Raw genomic sequence first — 26,930 nt, 5'->3', positions numbered from 1 at the left:
ACTATGTCGTAAACAGGACATGGCAAATCGGCGATGCGTACAGTATTGACGTCCCCAACGACCACGGAGGTCACTGCTTCCAAATGGTTCAGGGCCGCGTTAAAATGTGCAAAGCGGGCAGCTCGAGGGTTGAGTTCGAGGAGAATTAATTCGTGGGGAAATGCCTCCTTACTCCCTGACTGCTGCTGCTGTCCCTTTTCCCATGGCGGCCCATACATCCGAGTGCGCAGCATGGCGGCAATCCCTTGCACCCCGCACCCGGCGCATACATCCAGTATCCTTCGGGGCGCCATGGCCCCGTTTTTCTCCTGACTGCCCAGCGTGGCAGCCACCAAGCCAAGTGAATCTGGACCCACATACATGACTGGTTCAAAACCTTCACCCAGGCCCCCTATTTGTGCGAAGTCCGTCAACAGAAAGGCACAGTCATTCTCATTAACCGTGTCCCCAACGGGGACTGGAACGATCTGGACGAGGCTCTTCACACGCGTTTTATCCCTGCTGCTTGCATCATTGAAGGGGCCATCTGGGCCCTCTACAAGAAGCAATCCGATGTTATCCAATTGCTGCAGGAGGGTTTTATCAGGAATATGACGGAGCAGATCGGCACGCGAGGCAGGGAGACCCATCAAAAAGAATCGGATGAGGAAAGTCAGAATTGAGAAGTCTCCAGCGGGGCATAGCTCCGTCCCTTCTGTGGCTGAGGTGGCCGAGGATTCCAGCCTTGACTCTGCTGCTGCAAGCTGTGTTACAAAAGCGTCACGTAACCGGGGATCGCTGATCTCCCACACTGGAAGTAGCCGCCCGTACGTTTCCTCCAATCCCAAAAGCGAGTTCACTTGTCGGACATTACAATACCCGGCCGATTCAAGAAATTGGCGAAGATGGTGAGAGGCTTGAATACTCTTTCTCGAGATTTTCCCTCCGGCCTCCTTTTCTTCGCTCTCTCCCCCTTCCATAGTGTCGTCGACGCTAGCGTTACTTAAGACCTGAAGACGGGCTAAGCGGGCTGCTTGGCCGTGAGGGAGGTTGTCACAAGTTGCAATCTCACCTTCAGTAACGTCCCGTCGTGGCCAAAAGACCGTGAATGCTTCTCTTGTGTCGGGGTGGAAGACCAACGCACACCGGAATGCAGCGGAGTTCCTTTCGTTTTCCGATTTCCCCTCCGTTGGATTTTTATCATCAGCCGCTGAAATTCCCAAAGAGCGTCGAGGCAAGACTTCACAAAAGCGTGAACCTACTTCATCCATAATATACATGATTTGCGACATCCCCGCCTCCCGGCTCTGGTAGCTGTACCTTCCTATCAATGGCCACATGCGCTCTACAAGATGCTCGAGATTCTCATTTTCATCCTCCTCCATATCAAGAATGTCTCGTAAGCGCATTTCTAATTTGCTGCCTCTTTCCATTTTTGCGAGTAGGCCTCGAGCTTGTGCAGGATTTGTTGTGCCTGGGAATGACCACAAATGATCACAAAGAAATATATCGCTCTCCTTTTGAAGGGCTTTTCGTGTGACGAGGCAATGTCTATGCCCCGGCATGAAAGATTCATCATGGCCAAACGCAAAGGCAGTGCCGGCATCAAAAATCTAGTCTTATGCGTGGATTCAATGAGCGTCTTGCTGTAAAATGTTTTTCGCGGTGAGGTGCGACGTGAAGCTTCATATGTTAACGAGACAATATTTTTTCCCTAGTAGTATGAGTATCTTGCGTCAAGTACCTCGGAGCGAAGCTTTTCATCCAGTAGGGACTGCAGCCCAAAGGGAATGCCTGGTACCATCCTATTAATCTGTTATTTGTGCATGCCTTGTGACGGGTAATTTTAGTCCGTGGGAGCCGTTGCTAGTTTGTATCCCTGCCGAGTTCTTGGGCACGACGAGTCAGCTGTTCGGCTTGACGTCAGAAAACCGGTTGGCCCATACGAGCACGTCTGCTAAGCATGTCGTCACACACATGAGTGCTTGGACAATCCCTGCGGGCTTTTTTTCACTTGGTGGGCACTCAAGCTTTTGGCAAGGTAGAGCATTGTGTGAACGCATTACGCATGCTCGTCAATAGTTTTTAAAAATAAATGTAAGGAAAATGGGCTATGCTTATTTTGCATGATTTTGGGGCATTCTCGAAGTCACTTGAAATTGTACAGATACATAATAAAGCGAATCTGTCTCAATACTCAGTAACGCCACTTTTAATTCTCACCACCAATAAAATAGGCTCCAACGTTGGGCATGGCATTGTCAGCGTCACCTGCCTTGCTGGTTGGATTGCTTTTTCTGCTTGCCGTGACATGGAAGGGCTCGGCGGCAGGAGCGGCAGAGGTCGTACCCGACCAGTGGCGCGAGTTTGAGGTACCTGTCGTGCCGGAAGACAAGGTAAGGACACACAACTCAATACATCTGGTCGGTTTCCTGCCCATCAATATTTCTGGGCAAGCCGGGGACATTATGCGACAAAAACGAGACAGGGGAAAGGGTTTTACGGGTCGGCATTCCTCTGAAACATAATCCCACTACCTGTTTTGCGTAGTACAAGAGCCTCAGCCATGATGTGCTTTGTCCGCCTTTCATGAACATGTGTACCTTTTATCTCCCCAGGACTACACACAAATCAAGTTAAACCGACTGCGCGACGAATATGTAGCCGTGAATCGACAAACAGACCCTGCCATCACTGCCGAGCTCCTGGTAGGAGACATGCTGGAGAGCAAGGGATATACCCCCGAGGAAATTTATGCGGTGCAAGGGGTGGTGGCGGTATTGGTTAATGCCGGTGTTCTAACGGTCCATGCCAAGAAACTTGAGGCTGCCGACCTGTCCGAGCTGACCACGGCCACAAGCACCACGGGAACTCCTAAGCGCCGGCTTCAAAGCAACGTCGGTTGCTGCCCCTGTAGCCCGGATCGCCACACAAATCCTCCAAACTTGGTTCACACGAAAGACGAGGAAATCAAGCACGTCGCTTTTAACTTGACTGACGACGGCGCTAGCCCGCCTGCCCACCCCATGAACGCGGCTCCCACGCCGGACAGGACAGACCCCAGGGCTTGCGAACGGACGCTGTTGGGTTGTGAAAAGAAAAGCGTGCAACTAGCGGCGGATCGGCGTTCGATGTATAAGTCTATGAAAGCCATGGGGCAGGCTCTCCGACGCACTGCAGCTGCTCGTTCCTATTACTTGTTCGTCAAGGACGAAGTTCACAGTTTTGAAGACTTTGAGGCGTTGAGCAAGTCGGAGCAGGAGGCGACACGACAAGAACTGGCGACCCAGCTACTGTTGACATGCAAAGAATACGGACTGCAGGGGGTCGAGCTGCAGGAATATGCGCGTGCCTTGGGCATGGAGGTGCCTGACTTGACCAAAACCTCTGACGCGGAGCTGGAGAACTTAGGAAGAGAGATGGCGGCACAACACCTGCTTGAAAATGTCGCAAAATCCATGGGGAAGGACCTGGGAAAAGAGGGCTTGGTGCGATTTCGGGACACGTTCGGGGACGCCGCCCTGCGTCGTATCGGTGTGGAGCCGTCCCCTGAGGTGTACACCGCCTTCGGAGACTTTGCCACAGAAGCGTCGCGCTTCATCACTTTATCAAGACAAGCAATGGAGGCTCAAGGAATTCTAGAACCCGGAGCGACTGAGGCGTACAAGAATGCGACAGCTATCGCCGACAGATTGGCATCTACGTTTGAAGGGGTGAATGTGACGGACGTGCTCGTCACGGCGACAGGGCTGATGATGGATGCGGAGCCCTATCTGACGAATTCGATTGACAACCCCGTGGACGACGCTACCCGACAAAAGATGAAAGAGCCTTGGCAAATAATCCTGAAACTAAGCCAATTTGAGAAAGCCGCGCAGCAGCAGCGCAAAAGCTTTACCATGAGTCTGAAAGAAGACAATGTACTTGATGGAATCCTCTTGCTGCATGAAGCCAGCGGCACCAGTGTGGAAAGCCCACTAATGCAACAGCTGGATTTTGGGAGAATCGCCGAGATTACAGAAGGTAAGAGCCCGGTTAAGATGCGAAAAAAGTAGCGTGGGGAAGTAGGCGTTGAAGTTATGATTATGCCGAGCTAAAAAAAACAAGGTTGGGAACAACCAAGTCACTTTATGAATAATTTGAAGTCGATGTCTGTGCAATTCTGCACGTGGATTTCTCACTTTAAAATCATCCAATCTCTTTTAAACCAGATCATATGCTCGACGCGTCCGAATTGAGATTCCTTGTCCAGAGAGTGGGCGCCTTAAATGAAATTTACGATGTAGACGATTTCGCAGAGTTGATGGCCGAGGTTGAAGATAACTACCGTATGGTGCACGGGCTGCCACCAGTCAGAGAGGAACGGCCGTCTCTTTCGGAATAGAAGGCATTGCTGCATACAAGCGCAAAATTAATTGTATAAAATGCCCAAGTTCAGTAGTGACAAGTGTGGCAAAAGCTCTCTAGAGTCGGGGAGTCACAGAAAAGCTCGTAAGGTGCACGAGTACATCACGGGATGTGTAGAGTGTGACCGGCATCGTTTCCGCAAAACACGATGGCAAGAAGGGCGTCATGAGAAATATTCCAAAACAAAATCCTTAAGGGTGCGCGAAAAACGAGCCCTATCTTACTTTTCTTTACCACCCTGCGCGGGAAAATATCCCCAATGCTTCTCCCACGTCGACACTCGAGAGACCGCCGCCCCGACGACACGTCACCGCTTCAAGAGGAGAGCAAGATCTGCCAGGCGTGTTCCATCCGAACAGACGCTGACACCGCCCGCCCAACGAGTCATGAACCCACCATTAATCGCGAATATCCAAGCCCCATGCTTTTGTGGGAGTGATTGTACCGTAGGTAGTGTTTGGACGCCGGGGCGAAGGGCTGAGCTTGGACGGCCACACGTCGACGGCCCCTTGACGCTCGAGGTCGCGCAAAGCCCGAGATGGACGTGGAACTCGCTTGTCTTCGACCTCGAATTTCAAGGCCACCTGAGCGCACCAAACACGCCGTGACAAGCCATTTCCCTCCTTTGGCTTGCTCATCTAACGTCATACGGTGTAACTCAATTCTTTTGCTCCAAAAATTGTCTTTGACGAAGTGTCTGTGGTTTTGCGCCATTCAGCCTAGCTAGCATACTCAACATTGCCACGTAGAATGAACTTCACTTCTCGCGCTCCTGATCTTGATTATTTATCGCGTGCCCATCTTGTAAGAGGCGTTGGCTCCCATTAATTACTTGTCACTGTCAGCACGCTGCTCAAGCCTGTCATTTCCAGGTGCATCCCATGCACTTGATTTCTTTCTGGTGTTGCACTTGTCTTGAGCCGTGTCACGATCTTTGACTTTTTCATTGAAGCTCACGTTTCCCCCCGTTCGCCCCCCGCGCCCCCATCACAGGCCACAATATACCACACAATAGCGATACAACAATGAAACGGTGTCATGGCAGCTGTAATTTGGTCGAGTTGGGCTTGGGCTCCTCCCCGAAGCCGTCGAAAAAGTTCCATCGGGTGCTCTTGTCGACTTCGGCATCAAGCGACCAACTCGCAGAACGTCTGAATGTACCCATGAGCACAAGCACCATTCGAACATACACACGTCCGAAAGCTTTTGAACATTTTCTGAAACCACTCACGTTTCAGCCTTGCCAGCGACTGGAGGCTCTCTCTGGAGATGCCAGTGTCAGTCCTCAATCCGCCCCGCTACCTAAGCACATCATAACCGTGAAGTTTCCAAAACCCTGTGAGGAGGAAGACAATGATGGCAGTGCCACTTGCGAACATTTGAGATGTGTGCCTGCATGGGTGGCTCCGCTTGCCTACGACGAGCTTCAAATGGGCTTTGGGAGGACAATCAGTGGTAACGGCTGCCCGGGCACGTTTTGCGGCACCTCCACGACAACTACCGCCGCTACAAGCCTAAGTGGTAGTTACATCGGTGAGGACGAGCAGCGAGATTGCGAAAATCATTGTTGCATTGATCAGGGAAGAGGAGCGACGAAGTCTCTTTCGAAGGCAAGGGAGGCGGACATGTTTAATGACCTGATCAAGGAGATGCAGCGCCTTTACAATGCGCAGGAGGGCCAGTCCAAGATAGCATCAATATAAACAGCGTATATCGTGCAAGGCAAATTTTTGTATTCTTGAAGCAGTGTGCAGTGTTGGGCCTTGTTTCCCGGAAGGCGAAATTTCGATTTTAAACCTTTGAAGCAGTAAATGGACTAAATCGCATCTTTTTCGATATTAACGGAAAGTGGAGAGTAGATCATTATACTTACATGTAAATGCAAGGGGGAGACCGCAAACCTTATCTGTGTTGGCTGAGGACACTGAGTACATGCTCCCCCCTGCCTCGACAGCAGGAATGTGAGATTACGGTGATGCTTAATCAGAGGGCTACAATGCCTTAAGCGCTGGCCTCCCGGATCTACATTTGTAGAAGTGGGGAGATGTGGCGTGGAACGGGAACAGCTTGTAATAAGCGTCATCATCAGAATCTTACGTGTTACTCATGAGGAGTCACAAGCTGCTGCGAGACTTATTTGAATTAGTTTTTATTTGAGATTTGCAGCAAAACACCAGTGACTAAATAAGTGAGGCCAACGAGAAAATTGTTAGTCGACGAGAGGTGTTTTTCAAAATTGATGACGCCTTCAGACTTGAAGTTAGCGGGAAGTGGAGAGACAAGTGTTTGTACAGTATGCAAGTCATATCGTCCTCTCTTAATCTGCACCTGTATTAAAAGTTTTCCGAAATGTAACTGCCTCGTGTTGTGTATCAACTCGGGCGTTTCTCCCCGCAACTGGAAGTTTAAATCTTTTTCCCATTATGTAGCCATTTGCTGAATAAAAAGCACAGGCTTTTGTGCAGCAGTAAAAACCTAGCTCGAGGGTAGACCTCCAGTAAATTTCAAAAAAAGTGCAAAGAAAAAAATCTCGTATCAGTTGAATATGAGCCTTCAGCAGTTTGCTAGGCAGAGAACTTGCTTAAAAGTGAAAAGCCTACGGAAAATTTTTCATGGAATGGAGGTACCATTACAAAATTAAAGACTGGATATTGTATACTTTTGATAGGGAAGCAAAAAAGAAGACATCACATGCACATGGCCCCTGCGACTTCTAAGCTCCGAACATATTAGAGAGACTCGGCACTCATCAATACTGTAAAAAATTTCACACGTCATAAAGCCTCACAGTTACTTAGCTTGCGTTTTTAATTTATGAAGTGGTCCTTGGTCCCAGCAGCCAGTCCAGAAGGCTAATCCTCCCATTGCCTCCACGTACCCCTCAAGTAAATGGCGTCAGCTCGGGTCAGCTGACTCCGCCCTGCTTCCCGACCGGTCCTGGTGCTGATACCGTTCACATCAAACTTAATTGACGACGCACCGTCACTGGACGATTTTGGACCAACATATGGCTCTATGCACAGACAGACCTTGGGGGCAGCCCGCAGAGCTCTTGGGGTTTCCCGCCCCGGCGGGCAGCCCAGCACGCTTGAAGCTTCCCGATCGTCAACCTTCAGGCAACATGGTTACCAATTTTAAGAAAAAAATAAGAAGGAGTCTGCAGCTCCTCCTGCTTATACCTCCCTTATATAGGGTTAACGGGTGGGTATCTGGCAGCATTCAAAGCCTAGAACGGCATCACCACCACGCGCCGCGAAGAAGACAGCCGTCTGCCAACAAGGTCCTTTCCTCTCCGCCAACCTTGCACAATATAAAGGCAGCTGTTACACCCGCTCCCACGGATGGCAGTCGTAATGAATATGAAGATGTCCGGGACGATGAAGACGCGACTGAGCTCCAAAAACAAATAACAATAGAACTGACCGACTGGGTCTCGGAGGGGGAGGAGCTGTGGCAGGAAGCATTCTCAACGCCGCGCGATGAGAAGAGACACAGAGGTAAATCAGAGCCAGGCGATAATGGCATGGGGCACTCCACTAGACCATCAAATGGTCTTTTTACAACGGTATTGGGTTTTCGCAGTGCGGCGCATGACGACCTTTCCCACGGGCAAGCAGCTCATCAACTTCCTGTAAGGCTCCAGCGCGAGGTGAATTTGGTGTGGTATGAGATCCAGCGAGGGGATCGGATGGCGTATCTACGTGCAGAAGAGCGAGATAGGGTGAAACAGCAGCTCGTGGTGCTAGCCTTTTTTCGTACCTTGTTTGATCACCCGTCCCAGGTGTTGAACACCCAGAGCGCCGAGGCCTGCTTCCAGCAAGCGGACGTGAATCGAGACGGACAACTCAGTTTCGAGGAGTTTCTCCGATGGTACACAGCCAGTTACGATGATCAGGGACCAAAATCGCCGGAAGGAAGAGACAGCAGCGAGGAGGAGGGCGGCAGCACTGAGGAGACGGCTGGGGCACTTGTCCCGTTTGGACAGGGAGCTGCAGCCAGAAGGTTGGAGGGCCTGTCGATGACAGAGGTGCTGCGCACGTTTTTGGCACAAAAAGAGCATGTGTCCGAAGCAGGACCCGAGGCGGACAACAAAAGCGAGGAGCAAGTCCTCGCGGACCTGGACCGTGTGATCGAGACCACGCAAGTGCTCCTGGAGCTGGAGGCGGACGTGGAAACCGTCCTCGCCGCACTCGCCACCTATTTCCTGGGCCTGGATGCAGAAGACTCGGAGGACCTGACCGAGAAACTGGCGGTAGTACGCTCTCAATGTGGACCGGTCGTGCATCAGATCGTCCGGGACAGCACCCGTCTAGGAGGCCTCTTTCAGGCGTCGCCCGAGACGCGGCAATATCGCCGCAACCCGCGCGAGTACTACACGATGCTCGACTTGGATCATCGCAACGCCCAGCTGGTCCGGCAGCACCTGGTGAACGAGAACAGCGACGCCAGGGCTTTTGTGGTCCACATGGCCGGCCTTCTCCACGCGCTACGGAACCAATACCGGATGCCTGTGCACGCCCGTCACGTCCTTGCCCTGGAGAGCCTTCAGCTGTACGTCCCTGTCGCCTCCGCCCTTGGTCTGGGCTCCCGCTTGAAAGAGATGGAGGAACTCAGCTACCGGGCTCTCTTCCCTGAATCGTACGAAAGCTTCGCCTCTTGGCACAAAAACTTTGCGGACTTGGGTCAAGTAGCCTTGGTGATTGCGGAAAAAAAAATCGCGGCCAGGATCGAAGCCGATGTGCAAGGTCTCCGCCGTTTCTTGGAGGGATACGAGATCCACGGTCGGGTCAAATCGGTCGTTTCCGCGTTCAAGAAGGTCTACCGGAAGGACAAGCTGCCCGAGGAGCTCCATGACATGCTGGGCCTGCGCGTCATCCTCTTCCCCTCCTTGGGCACCGGACCCCGTGGGAGGTTCCTTCGCGGCCAGCTCGCTCGAAAAAAGAACGCGTTGCCTGCCTGGTCGACGGCGACTACGGTGGCTCTCGGAGATGGCGCGTCCGAGGGGTACGGCGAGCGTGGCAATGTGGGTGGCCGGAACTCGGATGGCACACAGAGGGCTCTGGGTCCCGCGGGAGCGACCCCTGTCTTCTCCTCCCCCTTGCCGTCAGCAAGCCGCCTCGAGCTGGAAGCCTGGCTGTGTCATCAAGTGCATGCCGTGGTCGCCTCTCTGTGGGAGGAGGTGCCCGGGAGGTACAAAAACTATGTGGATGCACCCAAGCCGAACGGGTACCGGTCCCTCCACACGGGCGTCTATCTGATGGAGGGGGGGGGGACGGCCGAGATTCAGATTCGAACAGCGGGCATGCATGCCGAAGCGGAGGATGGAATTGCCAGCCACGCGTTGTACAAAGCAGAACTGCAGACCAGGGACCAAGTCGAAGACTTCCAGGAGCAGTTGGGGGCAGCCCGCGCCGCTACGCCCGCCGGGGAGGCGGCCGCCAAGACGGAGACAGGGAAGCCGGCCCTGTTGCTCCCCGCCTCCGCTAGCTCGGCGTCATGGGCAGTAACGGTGGCATTACCTGGTGAGGCGTCCTCAGGGGGCTGAAGCCATTTATGAAGCCCGGCGGAGGCTGGGGCTGTTCGAGGTCCTCGGCTTCAAAGATGTATATTTCATTGTGTGTACAAAGCGTGATGCGTGCAGTTTTTGAGTCTGTCATGATTGGTGCAACGATGAAAGAGCCCTTTGAAAATAGAAAAAAATATTGAGCCAATGGAGCCTCAAATGACTAATGCAAGGGTACTTGGTTGTGACATTCCTCGCTTTTTATTTACAAGCTGTGCTGCATCCGCCCTCGCCTCCTTCTTTTCTATGGAATTTGAGGAACCACACCGTCCAAGAACTCCATGTTTTTCTGAGAAAAGCGCGCATCGGCAATGTCCTCGTACTTTATTGTTTTTCGTTTGTTGGTGACGGCCATCGAATGCGAGGCCTTCGCTAGCTTGTCGATGAACAACTCTGTGGCTTTTGCCATCACCATAATAGCATCTTGGGACAATTGCTTTGTGTCCGGATCGAGCTTCATAATTCGCTTTATTGACGCCCTTGGTATTGCCAGCGTGGTGTCCTCTGTCACGTAAGCATTCGATGTTGATAGTGGTGGAATCGAAGCATTCCTTGCTTTCTTCGACGAAACAGGTGCCTCCTCTGCTTTCATAGATGCGGGCGTGCCTGCAAGCGGGGAAGGTTTTGGCCCTTCAGGTGTGTCACGCTTGCGCTCCTCGGTGCCTGTCTGCGTATTTGGGGTGTTCGATGATCTTCCGGGCAATGCCGGAGCAGTAGGCATCATGATTGCCGCCCCTGAAGGTGCTTGCGAAGGTGAAGCATAAGACAGGGCTGAGTTCGACGTTTGCAGGACTTCTGGTGAGCGCGACATTGATGCCTTTTTTATTTGCCTGTAAAGACGCATGATTACGAACGCTGTAAAATCCTAATTTCGATTATCACAACTTCGTCTACCTTATCTTCTCAATGGCCTTTCCTCAAAATCACTACAAATTTGCGCCTCGACATTTAACAAAGATGTAGCCTAATACGATGCGGCAGATTGGGTCAAGTAGCACAGGTCGGGAACAAAACGGAGGTACTTTCTCTCTTCCACCTACCCTTCTTCAGGCACTCCCTAAGAGCTACAGCTTTTCGGCTGTTAGCGAGAATGACGACCACATCGCCTCGCCTCTTCGGGGAAGCCTGCTCGCGGTGAGATGGCGCAGCCAGGACATGCAGCTCCCCACTCAATGTGTACAGTCTACCTCGCGTCATCCACGTAGAAAAGGCGGTCATGTGGGTGTCCCACAACGTGTCAATTTCGGGATCTCTCGCTATAACCTCCTGTCCCAGGCTCGAGCCCCCCCCTGTGGCTAGCGAACCGCCCAGTGCAATCGCATGCATCCTTTAATTCACCCTCAGCACTTTTTTTCTTAACGAACACAATTTTCAGGTGATAGGATGGCTAGTCTCACTTTTAATTCTACCGTGGATGGTGGAGGCTATGAAAGTACAAAAGAGAGCATCAAAGAGGCATCGTCACCACCCTTTTCTACCTCCTCCTCTTTTGCCGAAGCGCTCTCATCGTATTGCAATGCCGGTGACGCTGCTGCTGCAAGTAATGGAGAAGGGGAAGCAGTGCCTCCAAATGTCACATCGCCAGATGCCACGGTTGCGCATCTGAACACAATTCTCCTTCACGTGCAGCGAAGTAAGCGCTTTGAGGATCTAGTAGCCGAGATGGGGCCCTATCTCACTAACGAGGCAGCGTCGGTTCGCACGCGGTCTGCCACTTTGTTGGGGGAAGTGCTTTATCGTCTCCCGAGTCTCCCGCTCACTGACGCGGCCGTGCACCACTATGTGGAATTTTTTTCGAGCCGTCTGGAGGATTTCCCGTCCGTCGCAGGGAGTTTGTTGGGCATCCGCGCCTTGCTGCAGCACCACAAAGAACCTGCGCAAAAGGAAGCAGGCATAATAGCGCGTGGCTTATTCAAGCATCTGTATGTGCCTTCCATGACACAGACCATCCGACAACGGACTTTCGAGGTCGTGTTCGAAATGATAGGAGCTCTGAACGGGGCTGAGGACACGGAGGGTGAGTGCAATGCCACGACCAGCGGCGCCGCCGTGCCCGCCAGTCTGTTGGACATGCAGGACGAATTTGTGACGGGGGTGATCGAGTGCATAGAGGGCGAGAAGGATCCGCGCTGTTTGATCCTGTGCTTGAATATCATCAGCAGGGTGCAGGTCATCTTCCCGGCGGCCTCGGACGCACACATCGAGGCCCTCTTTGACATCACGGCCTGCTACTTTCCCATTACCTTCACCCCTCCCCCCAATGATCCCTATGGAATAACCCCCGATGTGCTGAGCCACGCCTTGCGCGAGGCTCTGACCCGGCGCCCGTCCATGGCTGAGTTCTTGCTGCCTCTGCTCGTAGACAAGCTCACATCCACCCATGTCCCCGCCAAACTGGAGGCCCTGCTCACGCTGCAGGTGGCAACACGAACCATCGGCATGCGGGCAATGCTAGGTAACCTCGCCTCCGTCACAGGGGCCTTGTTCCAGGAGATTGTATCGTGCGCGGAAGCTCCGGTGGTGGCAGCGGCCTTGGAGACCTGTCGTTCCCTGGCCGCACATTTATCCTGCCTCGAGGACGCCGGCAGGGGGACTACGGGGGGCAAGCCGCGAAGCAAGGCCTATGCCAATCCACGCGAATCGAAGGAAGGGGAAGGGAGCGGACGGTCGGAAAAAGCCGGGGCGGGCGAAGGTGGCCGGGCTCAGAACAAAGGGGGGGACCGGGCGGACGCGGAGATGGAGAAAGCCTGGCAAACAGTTCTGGTCAATATCGTGGGTAAGGCAGCTAGCGAGGTAAAGGCTAATCCTGACTCCATGAAAGGGCGCGCTAGTGCCCGAGTCCTAGGGGCGGTAGCGCGGGCGTCCGCCCGAGCTTACGCGGCTGTCCTCAAAGCGATCGTCCCGGGGGCCCTGCAACTGGCCACGGAGGGCAAGAAGGCCAAGCCAGGACGGATGGTAGTGGAAGGGGAGGGGGAACGACAGGAGGCAGCCTTGCTCTTGTTGGTTGATCTCGTGGAAGCAGTCGATCCAGACCTGGACTTCACCGCCAGTGCCCACGGCCCCCCCCTGGCGCCGTACGTTCCTCTCCTACACGGGAGGTTTCTTGCCTGTCTCAACTCACCGGCCTCGGGCCCCGCCCTCCTGGCAGTGAAAGGACTGGCTTCTCTCGCCACTCGCTCTCCTTCGCAGCTTTTGACTTCCGCCCAAGCCTCTGAGCTGGTTGTACTTTTCACGCACCGGATCCAAGCGGAGGAGCGATCTGTGGGTCCCGCCTACGATCGCAACCTGGATCAGGCGCTGTTAGAGGCCTTGAAGGTCCTCAGCGCCCGGCGGCAGGAACTCAGGGCAACAGTTGTTGAGCATACCGTACCGGAGCTTTTGAGGTGGCTGGACGAGGCAGCAGCCGGAAGAGGCGTTTCAGGTTCGACAGCGCATGGGAAGGAGAATGGAAATGGAAGGGCGGACTTGGACTCGAAAGACGTGGGCCAGAGCAGTCGCCCTAGCAGGAAAGAGGGCGTGAGTGCTGGTCGAATCGATGACAGTACTGTTGTAAACAAAGGCAAATGCAACGTGGAGTGCGGGATCAATTCTCTGGAGCTAGATCGATGTTTGGGTGCCCTGGCATTTCTGGCGGACCAGACAGAAATCTTCGAGGCGGTGTTGCCGTCCCTGTTGGCTCGTGTGTTAGTTGCGCAGAACATGTCAGACACGGCCGAGGACAAGCACAGGAACGATATGGGTGGTTGGACGTCGTGGACCCTCCGAACTGAGGAGGAGGCCAGGCACATTTTGTCATCGCTGGCCGCCATCCTTGTACGCACCAGCGCCATTAATCAGGCAGCTTTACCAGGGCTTTTGGGCCTACCTGAGCTAGCCAGCTCTAAAAAAGCGGAGCCAGGGCAAGTGGAAGCTATGGATGTGCAGGAGTCATTGCTACCTGTCGCAACGGAGAGAGGCCCTTGGCTGTGGTGGTTATTGACGGGTGTGCTCGGATCGGCTGCAGCTGGAAAGATCTTGGATGACGCTGCTCTAGACGCAATAGTGCGTATGATGAGCGCCGTTACTGAGGCCTTGTCCCGTAGGTCGCAAGATCTTCTGACAGAACGGCTTCTTCGTTTCTTCTTCCCTTTCCCTCCCTCATCTTCTCCGGCTGCCCCCTTTGTGCGTACCTCCACCAGCACTCCCTCCCGCTTTGGTATTGTAGATCCAGACCCTCCAGACGCAGCGACCTTTTCAATTCCTGGATTCCAACCCCTGGATCCGTCTTCTCATCGGTCTCAAGGGCAAGCTGTGACCATCCTGCTTACAGTACTCAACTCGCTACATGTAGACTCCACGATATTTGACTCATTGGGTCTGGAGCAGGACCTGCTTCCCGCCCTTGTCAACCTCACTCTGCTAGATGCAGAGGGACTGGGAGTGGTGGAACACCGCACCGAGAGTACCAGCATTGCTTCGGTTAATGATAGCCGTGCCCATCCTCCATTGGCCAGTGAAGGGCCAGCGCCGGCCTCGTGGGGCGTGGCTCTCATTGCCAACAAGGCCGCGAAGCCCAGGTTCGTGGAGGTCTTTGTCGCACCGCTTTTATCTCAACTTCGGCAACGCCTCGCAGCGGAGGAGAGAAAGAGTCACAGCAGCACGGAGAGTCTGGCCACGGCCACGAGAGATGTGTCATCAGTCGTGTGGCTGGCCAAGGCTTTGGCCCTCCGGTGCGTCCCGAAGGGTGCTTTGGAAGACGCCATCTCTTTGCTCATTGACGTAGCAGGCTGTACAATGTTAGAGGGAAAGCAAGTTCCAGAGAAGAACAAGATTGCGGAAGAAGCAACTCCGGCTCGCCTGGTGTTGGCTCGCCGAGCAAGCGAAGGCTTCGGGCTTATCCTGCGTGATTCCTCCTTGACAGAGGGAACAGCCCGGGAAAGCCTGCCTTCCTTCTCGTCCTTGACGACCTTTTCTTGTCCTATCCCGCTGGCGAATCAACTCCTGACGGCACGTCTCAACACTGCTCGCGTCAATCCTTTATGGCGACAGCGTCTCTACAACGTTTCCTTTACGCGATTGCGGGAGGCGGTGGAGCGACATCGCGCAAATCCTCAGGCACAAAGTGCCGCCCTGCTGGCACTCTGTAACATGCTTGGGTCGCTTCCCCCGCCGATCATACAGCAAGACATGGAGCCTATCATGCGAGTGGTCTTGCAGGGCATGTCTTGTGTCGCCACGCGTGGCAAGGGAGAGGGCGCCGACGACGACAAGGACACAGAAGAGGAAGCCGCGGCGGTCCTCCGAGCGCGTGCCACGGAGACGTTCGTCGCTTTGGCGAAGGAATCTTTGGATGCGGTCATGCCCCACCTGAGCACCGTGATCCCTCTCCTCTGCAAGCTCTGTACACTTGCCGACCCTCATTTCTTGCCCACAGCCCGGTTGCGCGTTCTGGCTCTGGGTAGTCTCTTGGAAATAACTCGCCTGCCGTACGCAAAGCTACATCCTTATCGGACGTCGGTTTCACGGGGACTGCTGGCCCCTCTGGACGATCGGAAACGAGTGGTGAGGCAGATGGCTGTCAAGGTGCGCAATGAGTGGCTGGTCATGGACAGGTAAGAGGAAGGGGATATGTAAATCGAGACCACGAAGATGGTAGAAATGAAGTGGTACTCGTGAGGGAACTCATACGGAGAACCCTCATATTTTGCGTGTAAAAGTAGAGCCTCAATAGAAAAAATCAAATCTTGTCTGCTGTAGTTTTGAACATGTTTCTTTACATGCCGTGGCACCGTCATTAATGCGTTTTTAATGTATTGGCCCCGCATATTGCAAAGTATATATATACATATAATATGTGTATGCATTGGAATTTCAAAATATAGAAATTGGTTGAGTAAAAGTGGTCAAGCCTAAAAAAAGGCCTGCTAGGTTCAGCTCATGCAACACGGTTAAAACTTGAGAGAGATCACGCAAGCATCACCAAAGAAAAATGATAAATACAACACAGCTATGATTCGTCAAGAACCACAAAATATTCTTTGGTGCTGAGTACAGCGTCTATCTTGAGAAGAAGACACGTATATTATTCACAAAGGCCTGCACAGCAGGGGAAATCGAATTCATCAAATCGTGCAATGACGCAACAGGGCCAGCCTTCCGCTGCAGCCACAATGGGTTTCCTATACCCTCCTTATAAAGGGTCAAACTGGTGTCTTGACCGTGCTCGCTGCAGCTGCAGGACATATGCGCATCCTGGAATGCCGCATCAGAGCTAGAAGAGTGGAGCTTGCGGCGCGGTCCTCGCCCCTGACGTTGCTTGTGTCTCGGGTTGGCCTTACAGTAAACAAAAAGCCGGCCTTGCCGCCGCACCATGTAGCAGGACGTGCACAATCGCCGCAGGGCGGTTCGAAGCTTCATCACTGCCTGTCTCTGACTGTAGAGGTTTCATGTGCATTCGTGGGGAATGGGTACCGCCACAGAGGACGGGGGTCCATGAGCATTTTGAACAAAAGTTAGCGTAATTCAAACACTCGTGAAGATAATCACTCCACGAGTGCGGTACTGCCTCTACGGTTTTCGTATCCATAAGGCAGAAGCTAATGTTTGGCACGTGTGTATATGACTTTAGACGCATGTGTATGGCCAAACGCCTCGCGGTATCACCGGCACCAAGGAGCGGGCGGCGGGCGAGAGCCGGGAGGTTGACCTACTCTGGGTGAACAAAAAATGCCCAAACGCCAGCAATAACCTGTGAAATCCGTCCACTTAACCCCCCTTACTCCATTGCTGTCCTATCAAAGCTTACATAGCTCACCAGAAACGAGCATAGCCCAGTCTTTCTTTATCGATCTGCGCTTTGGTCGCGTTGCTCCGAGTTGTTTGGGGCGTCGTAAGGGTATGTCACATTTGCTTCCACTTTCTCCTTACGCGGTTGCTGCCTTCTTAATTATATTTTGGGGCTATCTTACCTTGAATGCGGCACTTTACATAGTCATCTACCAATGCCGCTGTTCCGAAACGGAAAGCTGGAAAATTCAGACCCACAATACCAGACACATCAACAAGAGGGAGACTGGCACAATTTATGGTGCATCCCCTGAAGGCAGAAAGCGTCAGGTGACATCAATTTCGAAGCTAACTTCAACAGTCAATAATAACACCCTTATTTCTTTTGCGCTTGCGAATCTTGCGGACGTGCCCTGGCCCTGGCGACGAGGAGTAAAGGGCCGAGCCCCCCAGCATGCGCTATTTGCGACATGCAACCTGATGATAGCGTCGCTTTTCGCACTCCTGACGGCTGAAGGAACAGTGCGAGGCATTGGAAGTCAGCTGAAGACTGGTCATCCGCATGTACTTGGGACCAGGGAAGTAATTTGGTGGCTCTTGGGTGAGAGTTGGTTAGTAGTTGCGAGTCTGGGATGGCAGAGTGCATGGGAGTACTACTGGCATCGTTTGATGCATTATGGACCCGTCTACCGGCGATTCCACAAACACCATCACTTTTATAAAGCCCCGGCTCCTTTTGATGATATGTACATCGCTCCTTTGGAGGTAAGGGCCAGCTAATTTCTATTCAGCACTACCTTTGGTCTGCGTGCTCACTTCAAGCTCCTCCTGATGTACAGGCGTTGGGCTACTACTTCATTCTTTACTCTCCTGCCTTGGTGCTTCCCATGCATGTGCTCTCTTTTGCCGTGTACTTGACATTGCTCGGCTTGTGTGGGATCCTGGACCATTCTGGGATCGATGTCCGATTGCCGAGGGTGAGTGTCGAGGTAGAGAGAGGTGGAGGATGGTCAGGATTGGCGGGCAAAGTCCTCACCAAAAAATGCGTTTCAGATAGCAAAGGTACTTGCAGATGATCTTTACTGTAGTTAATAGAAGACATGTGCCCTCAGCGTGTTCTAGCTCCCAAATCACTCATTAACATCTCGTCTCAGTATGGCATTGATGTTGATGCTAATAAACATCCAAACCATCATATACACGACAGGTTTATGATACTCGCTTCCACGATATCCATCACTCGTACACAAATGCCAATTTCGGCTTCCCATTTCCTTTTTTGGATGTCTTGCACGGCACCTACCGCAAAGAGTCCTAGAAGGGTCCTCAGGAAACGCGGGATATGTCTGAAAACATCACTACGATACCTGCTTGCCTGGCAACATCACTAGTGTGCCGGGGAATAATCCTCGAATGGTGATATAAAGTTAATGTTAATAGACGCGTAACCATATTGATAGACATCCGATACGCTTGATGATTGGCTTTTGCCGTTTTTCAGAGGCGCGAAATTGCTCTTTCTGGTGCATTTTGTGTCTTAGAAAGTGACATCTCTGCGACGGTCCGTAGCACGTAGCACGTATATTACTTCTCCAGAAAAGGAAAAGACCGGGAAAACTGAATCGGGCATGTAAAGCCGGTGTAATTAAGATTCGAAGGAATTTGGCCTGCGACTGACGCTAGTCAGCAAGCATCTATCCCTATCTTACATTACATTTCTATTTCTTTCCCCATTCAGCTGTCCGGGAAAAAATACTGGAAAGGCAAAGAAGACGTCAGCATTAAGTAGTAAATTTTGTCACCAAGAGCAGCAGTCGCGACATCTTCGCACGGCAAAATTATCGGAAGAAAAAATGACCAGCCATCTTCACGATCACACCCAGTCACGAAACCGCGTCACGAATGGCGATGTAAATGACAAACGGCTTAACCAAGATGGTGCTGGACAAGAAAGCACGGAACAAGCTCACCATCAGCAGCATGGACCCCATAAAGATAGCGACGGACGACCCCGACTAATAAAGATTGTCCTCACTGGGGGACCCTGCGGTGGTAAAACCACGTCGCTTGCCCGCTTGTCGGAATTCTTCCGCACGCACGGCTTTCGTGTGTTTACCGTCCCTGAAGCTGCGACGACCCTGTGGTCGAACGGCGTTGCACTCGCGGATATCTTGGGTTCGAATGAGACCCAGTATTGGTTCCAGGATGCAGTGCTTGATTTTCAGATCCATCTCGAAGATGGAATGGAGCGAATTGCCCGCTCTTTAGGAAGGCCATCGGTAATACTGTGTGATCGGGGCACTCTGGATGGCGCGGCCTACGTCAGCAAGGAACTTTGGGAAGAATTAGTTAAGAAGAAAGGCCTCGAGCTTTTGAGCATTCGTGAAGGTAGATATGATGCAATCTTCCATTTGGTGACTGCGGCAATGGGTGCGGAACCTTTCTACTCTTTGCTGAACAATGTGACCCGCACGGAGTCTCCTGAGTTCGCGCGAGAAGTAGACATGAAGACGCAGGGTGTGTGGAACGGGCACCCTCGGCATTACGTCATTGACAATTCTACTGACTTTGAGGGGAAACTCGCTCGGGTCCAAGATGAAGCGGCTCGCCTGGTGGGACTACCACAGCTGCCTCGTGGTGCGGATAGGTGGTTTTTGCGAAAAAAGCCAAAGCCGGATTCTTTTACCGTGCCTTTTGAAAAAACCCAGGTCCGTAAGGTGTATTTGATGAACGTTGGCCGGCCTCTGCCAGACGGCAGGAAAGTAAGCGTTGAGTACAATTACGTTGAGGAGAGGTCTCAAGATGGATCTGTGGCCTATGCGCACACCAGCAAGCAACGCTTGGATGATGGACACGAGGCAGAATTGAAACGAATCATCGACGCACGCGAGTTTTACTCTCGCAGTACCACAATGGCTGATCCATCCAGGAAGGAGGTCTTTCAAACACGGTATTCATTTTTATGGGCACAACAAGCGTTTGTGGTAATCCACCATCATTCAGACGCCAAGACAAAGTTTGGACCTGAACTTTTCACGTTACGCCGGCAGGCAAAAGGTGGAATCCCAGAGTTCCCACCTTTTCTGGACGTTGGAGAGCACATCGAGGATGAAGATGGACTCTTTCCTTTTCCCACGCGGCCATCACCGACAAAGAGTAATACAACATCAATGAAATAGACACTACAGCCATGTAAACGTGAAACTTAGCAAGAATAGCGAATCTCATGATACTAAGCGAATGGCTAGCGCTCTTGTAATCGAATAATTTAATTCAAGCTACAATGTGCGGCAACAATATCTTAGAATTTAGCGCTCATGGCATACATTGGAATATACAACTCAACGTTCATAAAGTGACAAACCAAAAGTGTTATCTATGTACTAAGGGTGACCTCAAGCATTGCTCTCGATGCATTTTTTGGGAAGCGCTTTTCGAGCTTCTGCTGAGGAGGAATACCCAACCTGTATGTGACTTTGCATGTCTTTGTTAAGATCGACAAGAAGTTTTACAAAGTTTAGCAAATTTTCCGGGTCGACCATCGTGCTGAAAACCAGTGACTCCTCACTAATGCTATCATTGGCAGCCACGCCGTGGCTTTTACTTTCTAGAAGGGGCATTCCACAATTTTCATCCTTTATCAAGGGTGATGCGATCTTCGATGCCTGACCCTTGAGCGCTATGGCTTTCGCACGTTTAACGCCAAGATGCATATAAGTCATGCCATGAGAAGTAATCCTGTCCAAAGGCAGGCGACGTGCCCAAACAAATCCACACACTTTACTGACGAATGTGATTTGTGTAAAAGTTATAAAGAGAGTCGCTGGACGAGACCCTACGATACATCGGCAGTAGTACAATGGGGTCTCCACCTCTTCATCTTCAAAGACCCCTCCGTCATGGCCTATCTGATACTTGAAGTTGTGAAACAAAGGAACTGTTGTCCTGAAGGGGTTATCGCGGAGAGTCTCAAGCAGGAACAGCTGATATTCGTTGCACCTGCCCATTCGATCCACGATTTGCAAGTTCTTCCTTTGCATGCAAGCAGTCATCTCCGCGTCGCATTGCATTACGTTGTGTCGCCAGGCCCTGTCCCTTAGCGCATCCATGTAGGTGACCTTGTCGAGGCTTCCGGACCTATGAGGACGCTGGTTCTCCGCCCAGACATTTTCATGATCCGATTTATCTGCAAATGATTCTTCTTCGCTCCTTGCTGACTGATTGCAGGCTGCCAGAAGATTCAGAGGATAGTATGACAACGGTAAAGGTTCATTCAGTCCTGGGGGCTCGGCTAGTTTGTACAGTGTAAACATGGGCATCAGAAATTCTTTGAGCTGGAGACATTGTTTTTCCTTCTCCAGTACGTAGTCTTCCAGCTGCTGTATTGTCCCATCCAGTGCTTTATGCATTTCCTCCCGGGCCATATCCTCAAGTTGCCTGAGATAGAAGCGATCGAGCTTGGGGTCCTCCCCACCCCCGGTCGCTGTTTCGTTTTCAGTCACCGTCACCATGCTCGAGTACTCGCTCGCGATATCTTTGCTCCTACTGCAATCAGTATTAAGATTCGAAACAGGAAATGGTCTCCGGCACAGCGCCCGTTTATTGAAAGCGGCGCCAAATATTTTTGACTCCAGCGCCGCCAAAAAACTTCGCGTTTTGGGACAATTTTTTTCTCCTCCTGCATGCGGTCTCTTCACGCCACAAAAATTTGCCGCGCCTCTCCAGCTGGTGGTTCCAGAGCCATCCTCTCCGCTTCTACTGGGGATGATAAACCGCACCAGCAAAACTCGGTCCTTACTCTGGCGGTCGACGACGACCTGAATGTCCGCGAACTTCCATTCTGTACGCTTATCCCCCGAATTTCTTTTACTTTCGTCATTTGCAACCCGTTCTGCATCTGCAACGATTTGAAAGCCTTGACGAACAACCACTACGAGTCCCTCGTCTCGAAGGACTTCGAGCACCAACTCAAGGACCCGACCGCAAGACAGATCCGGGCGTAGTATTATAAAAGCCAGATGTCGGCAAAGCGTGGCTACAGCTGGCACGTCTCGAGAAGACGGCAACGAGGATGTAGTTTGTACTTGACTTGCATTCTGTTTGAATTGCGCCAAAGCGCGAAAGCCAGAAAAACGCTGCTCTATGGATAGCTCGCTCAGAAAACTTGAGGCACAACCCACTTCATGCATGTCCGAGGCTTCATCAGTCCACTTACTTTGAGCTTTTGCTATGGGGGTGGAATGCAGAGATTCAATAACTTCAACAAGGCTGCTGGCAATATCAATTGGCGTCTTATGGAGGACTTCAGGACTATCCTCGTAATTTTCCATTCCAAGAGGGGCCAGCAGGAGGGGCTTCTCGCTCTTATTAACGAGAGTGTCAACATATTCTTCCTTTTCCTCTTCCTCAGATAGTACCGAAAATGTTGCAGGACTTCGACAAGGTGATCTTTCTTCCTGACCATCCCCCTGCATTATGCACCCACCCGGCATCCTCTCTGGGGTCGAGCACGGCATCGGTGTGCTGTAACCATGCGTGTGCATGGGAGAGCAAGCCGAGCTTTCACTCTGACGAGCGCAGTCCCAATATTGACAGTGAGCAGATGGCGCGTCAAATGCAATTTCATCGCAAACAGATGATGAGGCGGAAAGTAGGTCAGTGTTGCTGCCTCTTGGGTTCTCGGCAAAGGCGGAGTGAGAAAGGAAGGAAGGTGTCGAGGGAGACTTATCCATAGAGTAGGCCGTAACGGACAATGGGGACAAGCAAATAGGTGTGTTGTCACCATTAAGCTCCAGCTTCCGCGATGGACTCAAAAATGATGATCTAGCCTTCCGATGGTCGTCATGGTCACGCCCACTTCCTCTGCGGATCCTCATGAGGCTTCTGAGCTTCTCGCTGCTATCAAGTAAACGCTCTTCCTCCTTTTCCATGTCATCATCACTATCGTGCCGACCATTCTGATGTCTAGATCGTGCTGGAGACCCACCCGGTGAAGCATTTAGGCGTGCAACTGCTTTCTCCATTCGAGAAAATAAGACAGATATGTCATCTTCGGGTGTTGCTGAGAATGAAAAGGGCGAGCCAGCATCTGTCATGGACTGCGCTTCTAGGTTCCATCGTATCGCGTTAATAAATGTTTGTGATGTTTGGGAAGCGCATTAGTGTGCATGTGGAAGTCTGTCCCATGATTTTACGTAATCGCCTAAATGGGCCAATGGGCGAAGCTCCTGGAAACGGTTTGCAACGGCTCCAAACGGACGCTGATTCGTCGATGATTATCCTTCCTCTGTAACTCTTTTCATTCCAATTTCCCTTTATCCCACGGCAAAATCTCGTCCCCACGTTCTTATGGACATTCTTATGGGGGCAAGTTCCTCGTGGAAGCTATCATTCTTCCACAATGTCGACGGAATGGAAGAAGAAAGAAAACCCCTGCGCTTCTTGCACCGTCGAAGTCTATCTCCTTCTTAAGAACCAATACTTTCTGCCGAATTTCCGCCATGAATCCTTCCATGATAGAAGTGTGGTTATAAATTATATCAGAAGGGCCCACCAAAAAAAAGTTGCGTTACTTTGATTTATAAAGCCAAAGACTTTCCCTTGCCTGTAAAACGACATCTCAAACACATGTGTAGTGATGTTAACAAGCAATCCGGACAACCAGGCTCATAAAGTGTAGATACTGGTGACACAGTCAGGCAAGTTTTCTCTCAGCCAGCTACTGCGCATCGTGGTATCATTTGATTGGGGCTTTAATTTCGCGACATCAAATTTCTGATTGTCCACCAGCTGAGTAATTTCGCCGTGTTTGCCGTGCCTCTAGAGACCCTTTCTTTCCTGCCTTTTTACCGCTTTTGTTCAAGTCAAAGATCATAGCTTAGAAAATAATAACGCCAAGTAAAACCTATTCAATTAATTCCTTGGTACCCTTTTGATTACTTTTTTCTACTGGCGCGATTACCACCGCCATTATACCTCGAGCTTGGCAAGCTCTTCGACTAGAGACGCCTCTGTAGCCAACTTGTTTTGCTGATCATCGTTCAACTTTTCCCCACCCATTGCCCGGGCCTTCAATTCCTCTATCTGCTTGAGCTTCTTCTGGACAGCTTTCCTTCTCTTGACTGGATCTTCCGCTGCTACAAGAGCTGCAGCTGCTTGTTCTTTCCTTATCCTCTCCGCCTCAGCTTCGGCCTGTGCCCTCAATGCTTGCTCAGCTGCCTTTTTCTTCTCCTTCCGCGCCTTGTTTCTCGCAGTATTTTTGCTCTCTCCATTTGTTGTCGCTCCCGCTGGCGCTAGGCCGGGTATGTAAGGCTGTCCGGGTGCACCATATGCACTAATACCTCCACCTTTCCCTGCGGCCACTTTTTTCGGTCCCGACAAGGCATCGCGCTCCGCACGAATCAACGCAGCCAGTGCCCCAGTGGAGCCCGGTGGTCGATACGCAGTTTTTGGCTTCGGAGGTGGTGGCACCGTCGTTGAGCTATCCCCCTCCATTCCCTTGCGAGGCGGTGTCGCGGGTCGGTCGGGGAACACTCCCCCTGCCGCTGGCCTGAAGCTGGCGTCGAACAAAGTCGCATCCTCAAATTCTGCGTTGTGCAGAGGCCCTGCTCCATTGTACTTGAAGAGCTTCACGGCGTTATCCACATTCATACGGGGCGCCAAAGTGGCCGTCATAAAGTAACGACCGCAGGGACTCCATCCATAGCCCACACTGCAATGTGACGTGTTCCTGCCCATGAGCTTCTGCTTGTTCCGGTCCCAGAAGTCCATTTCGCCGGCCAAATTACCAAACCCTGCTAGCACAACGAAACGTCCATGCGGGCTGAAACTGACGGTGTTGCGATGTGCTTGACCGAATTCAAAGATTGGCTCCGCCTTGATGTTGTACAACGTGGCGGCTGCCGGCATCCGCCCGGCCAAGACAATAAATTGCGCCGGCCCCGCTGGCGCCCACTTCGCATCAGAGATCGGGCCCTCCTTGGGTAAAGGCACCGTGACCTCGTATTTTCCATCCGCATGTAGCAGGTAGAGGCCTGTAGATCCATAGTAAGACACGCCCGAGGTGTCCACATCCGTGTGTGTGTGGATCAGGACGGCTAGCCCGTTGGGAGACCAGCGCAGGTGGGCTTCTTGGGCCTTGAAGAAGCTTTTGGACGCTAAAGCCACCCCAAAATGCGGATATTGATAAATGCGGACGGAGGCGGGTTTACCTTTGGCTTCCGGAAAGAAACAGGCCACACGATGAGGCGGGGAGGCGTTGGGACTGACGCGGAGGGAAGCCATCCCTCCCCCGGACACCGCAAACTTTTCTGGAGAAGCCGTCCCTGGCTCTTGCCCAGGATAGACATGAACATCAGTGGCAGTGGCGCGAAAACACAGGCTCTCATCCGGTGTCCATTGCAAAGTGGGCCATTCAGGTTTACGGAAGGTTTTTTGCGTGAAACCGGCCACTAGTACACCGTTTTCTGAACGCCACACCAGTAAATTACCCTTAATACCGGCAGTGGCAGTCTCAGGAGTAGTGTGTGCCGTGCTGCCACTTTGACTGGTTGCAGTACTACTGCCTGGCTGCGGTGCGCCCCCTGAAGCCAGACGCTCCCAGGTGAGGAGGAAGGTTCCCTGGGGGGAAAAGGATAGTGCTTGAATATTCCGTCCTTCGACGGTCCACCGCACGTTTCCCGTCTCCACGTCAACAACTCGTAAGCTTTTAGTTGGAGTCGAGGTTACTATAGCCACGGCACTGCCATCCCCGCAAAACTCAGTCAAGTCCCCAGGCACAGGCTTGCCAAGGGCTTCGTCGGGTGCTGGTGTGAGGACGGGTAGACCATTTTCTCCAGTGGTAAGCTCCTGAAGGTGCACCCCAGCCTTACTACGCAGTAAAATTTTGACTGCTTGAGGCGGAGCGGTCATAGACAAGCTGCACGGTAAATTTTGATGCAATTTAGTACATTGTTAAGCGGTCAGATCGAGGAAGCGAACAGGGTAACATGGACACTGTCCGCAACGTTCTCAGGGGGAAACGAAAATATCACCGAAAGTTCTTTACTGACCCGTGCCCACGAATTTCAGCTGCTCCTACAGAGGCAAACACAATGAGACTGTCTCCGCACGTGTGTGCTGTTTGCGGTTACTTGTCGCGTCGCCCCCTCTCCACTTATCTCCGGGAGGTTGGGCCGACCCGGGTATTCTGATGACTGAACCCGAGGTCGGCAGTGTTGGACCGTCATATTTTAGGGACGTCGCTCAATACATCCTTCTCCCCAACCTTACAGCTGTATCGCGGGAACTTATTTCTTTAGCAGAGTAGAACTGTCTCTAAAGAGGGCTATTGATGATGAGAAAGCGGGTCTTATTGATTTTAGCCATTGCAACGTAGAACTTAGCATGCGGGCCGTACCTCATGTAACAGATATATATATTTATATGTAAAGCAATACATGAAATCACAGGGAGTAAATTCTTTGTACAATTTGAAAATACGTTCATGCGTGCTTACTAAGGTATCTCATCTCTTTACCTTCCGTCAGGTCTCTTGGGTGGCAGGGGCAGACCGATGTTACACCTTTCAGGCGTCTTTCCTTTTTCTTCCTCCAAAAGCTTATTGTTTTCGTAACAGAATAGTGAGTCACGCTCAATGTCTGTCTCTGCAATAGGACCCAGTGTGTACGATTTGGAAACAAAATTATACTTCCCAGGTAAAGGCGCCCAGATTGCTGAAAATTGGCGTCGATTCCATGCTGCATCTGGCGTGGGCCCGGCTGCCCCGTGAACTAATTGAACTGCAGGTCCTTGGTACAGCAAATGCACATTTACACAATGATTTGTGAAAAAAGCATGCTTGGCGGCGGCTTCGACGGGGATGCGCTCGTTTCGCTCAACTTTAAGCAGGGATTTTATCAGGCTTTTTACGTCGTCGCTGAGAGTAAGGGCAGTCCTGCTTGTGTTCAGGAAAGCTTCTCCAAAGACGAAGTCTCCATTAACCTTTTGCCCTTCTGCAAAGCGTACAACGCGCTCTCTGATGTCCGTATCCGGGCTTGTATCGTGCTCAGTGAACACGGGTGGGCGACCCATCAACAGTTGGAAGAGCAAGCAGCCCAAGGCCCACGAGTCACTCAGCGCGTCAGGCACCGCCCCGTCCCGGACCACCTCGGGAGGAAGGTAGGCAAAGGTACCCTCAATCCGCACATCCTCCTCTTCCTCCCCCCCCCCCCCCCCC

The 26,930-nt window shown here is 52.0% G+C and overlaps 4 protein-coding genes across 4 annotated transcripts; 2 read left to right on the top strand and 2 right to left on the bottom strand.

Moving 5' to 3' along the window:
* Positions 1–14,586: 14,586 nt before the first annotated feature.
* Positions 14,587–15,582, top strand: NGA_2012600 (dna repair and transcription protein; the record flags this gene model as incomplete). Its single annotated transcript, XM_005856004.1, has 1 exon — positions 14,587–15,582. A coding segment is annotated over one exon (958 nt), but the record flags the coding sequence as incomplete, so codon positions are not given.
* Positions 15,583–15,941: 359 nt separating this feature from the next.
* On the bottom strand, positions 15,942–16,367 carry NGA_2088300 (mitochondrial ribosomal l36 protein; the record flags this gene model as incomplete). The annotated part of the gene is made up of 1 exon (XM_005856010.1): positions 15,942–16,367. A coding segment is annotated over one exon (382 nt), but the record flags the coding sequence as incomplete, so codon positions are not given.
* A 2,082-nt stretch (positions 16,368–18,449) lies between these two features.
* On the top strand, positions 18,450–20,183 carry NGA_2017900 (uncharacterized protein; the record flags this gene model as incomplete). The annotated part of the gene is made up of 1 exon (XM_005856005.1): positions 18,450–20,183. A coding segment is annotated over one exon (1,444 nt), but the record flags the coding sequence as incomplete, so codon positions are not given.
* Positions 20,184–26,157: 5,974 nt separating this feature from the next.
* On the bottom strand, positions 26,158–26,912 carry NGA_2096900 (serine threonine-protein kinase eg2; the record flags this gene model as incomplete). Its single annotated transcript, XM_005856011.1, has 1 exon — positions 26,158–26,912. A coding segment is annotated over one exon (685 nt), but the record flags the coding sequence as incomplete, so codon positions are not given.
* Positions 26,913–26,930: the final 18 nt, after the last annotated feature.

Source organism: Nannochloropsis gaditana (genome assembly GCF_000240725.1).
Source record: "Nannochloropsis gaditana CCMP526 unplaced genomic scaffold scaffold056, whole genome shotgun sequence".
Lineage (NCBI taxonomy): Eukaryota > Eustigmatophyceae > Eustigmatales > Monodopsidaceae > Microchloropsis > Microchloropsis gaditana.
The sequence above is the reverse complement of the archived record's forward strand: the minus strand, read 5'-3'. Positions and strand labels throughout refer to the sequence as shown.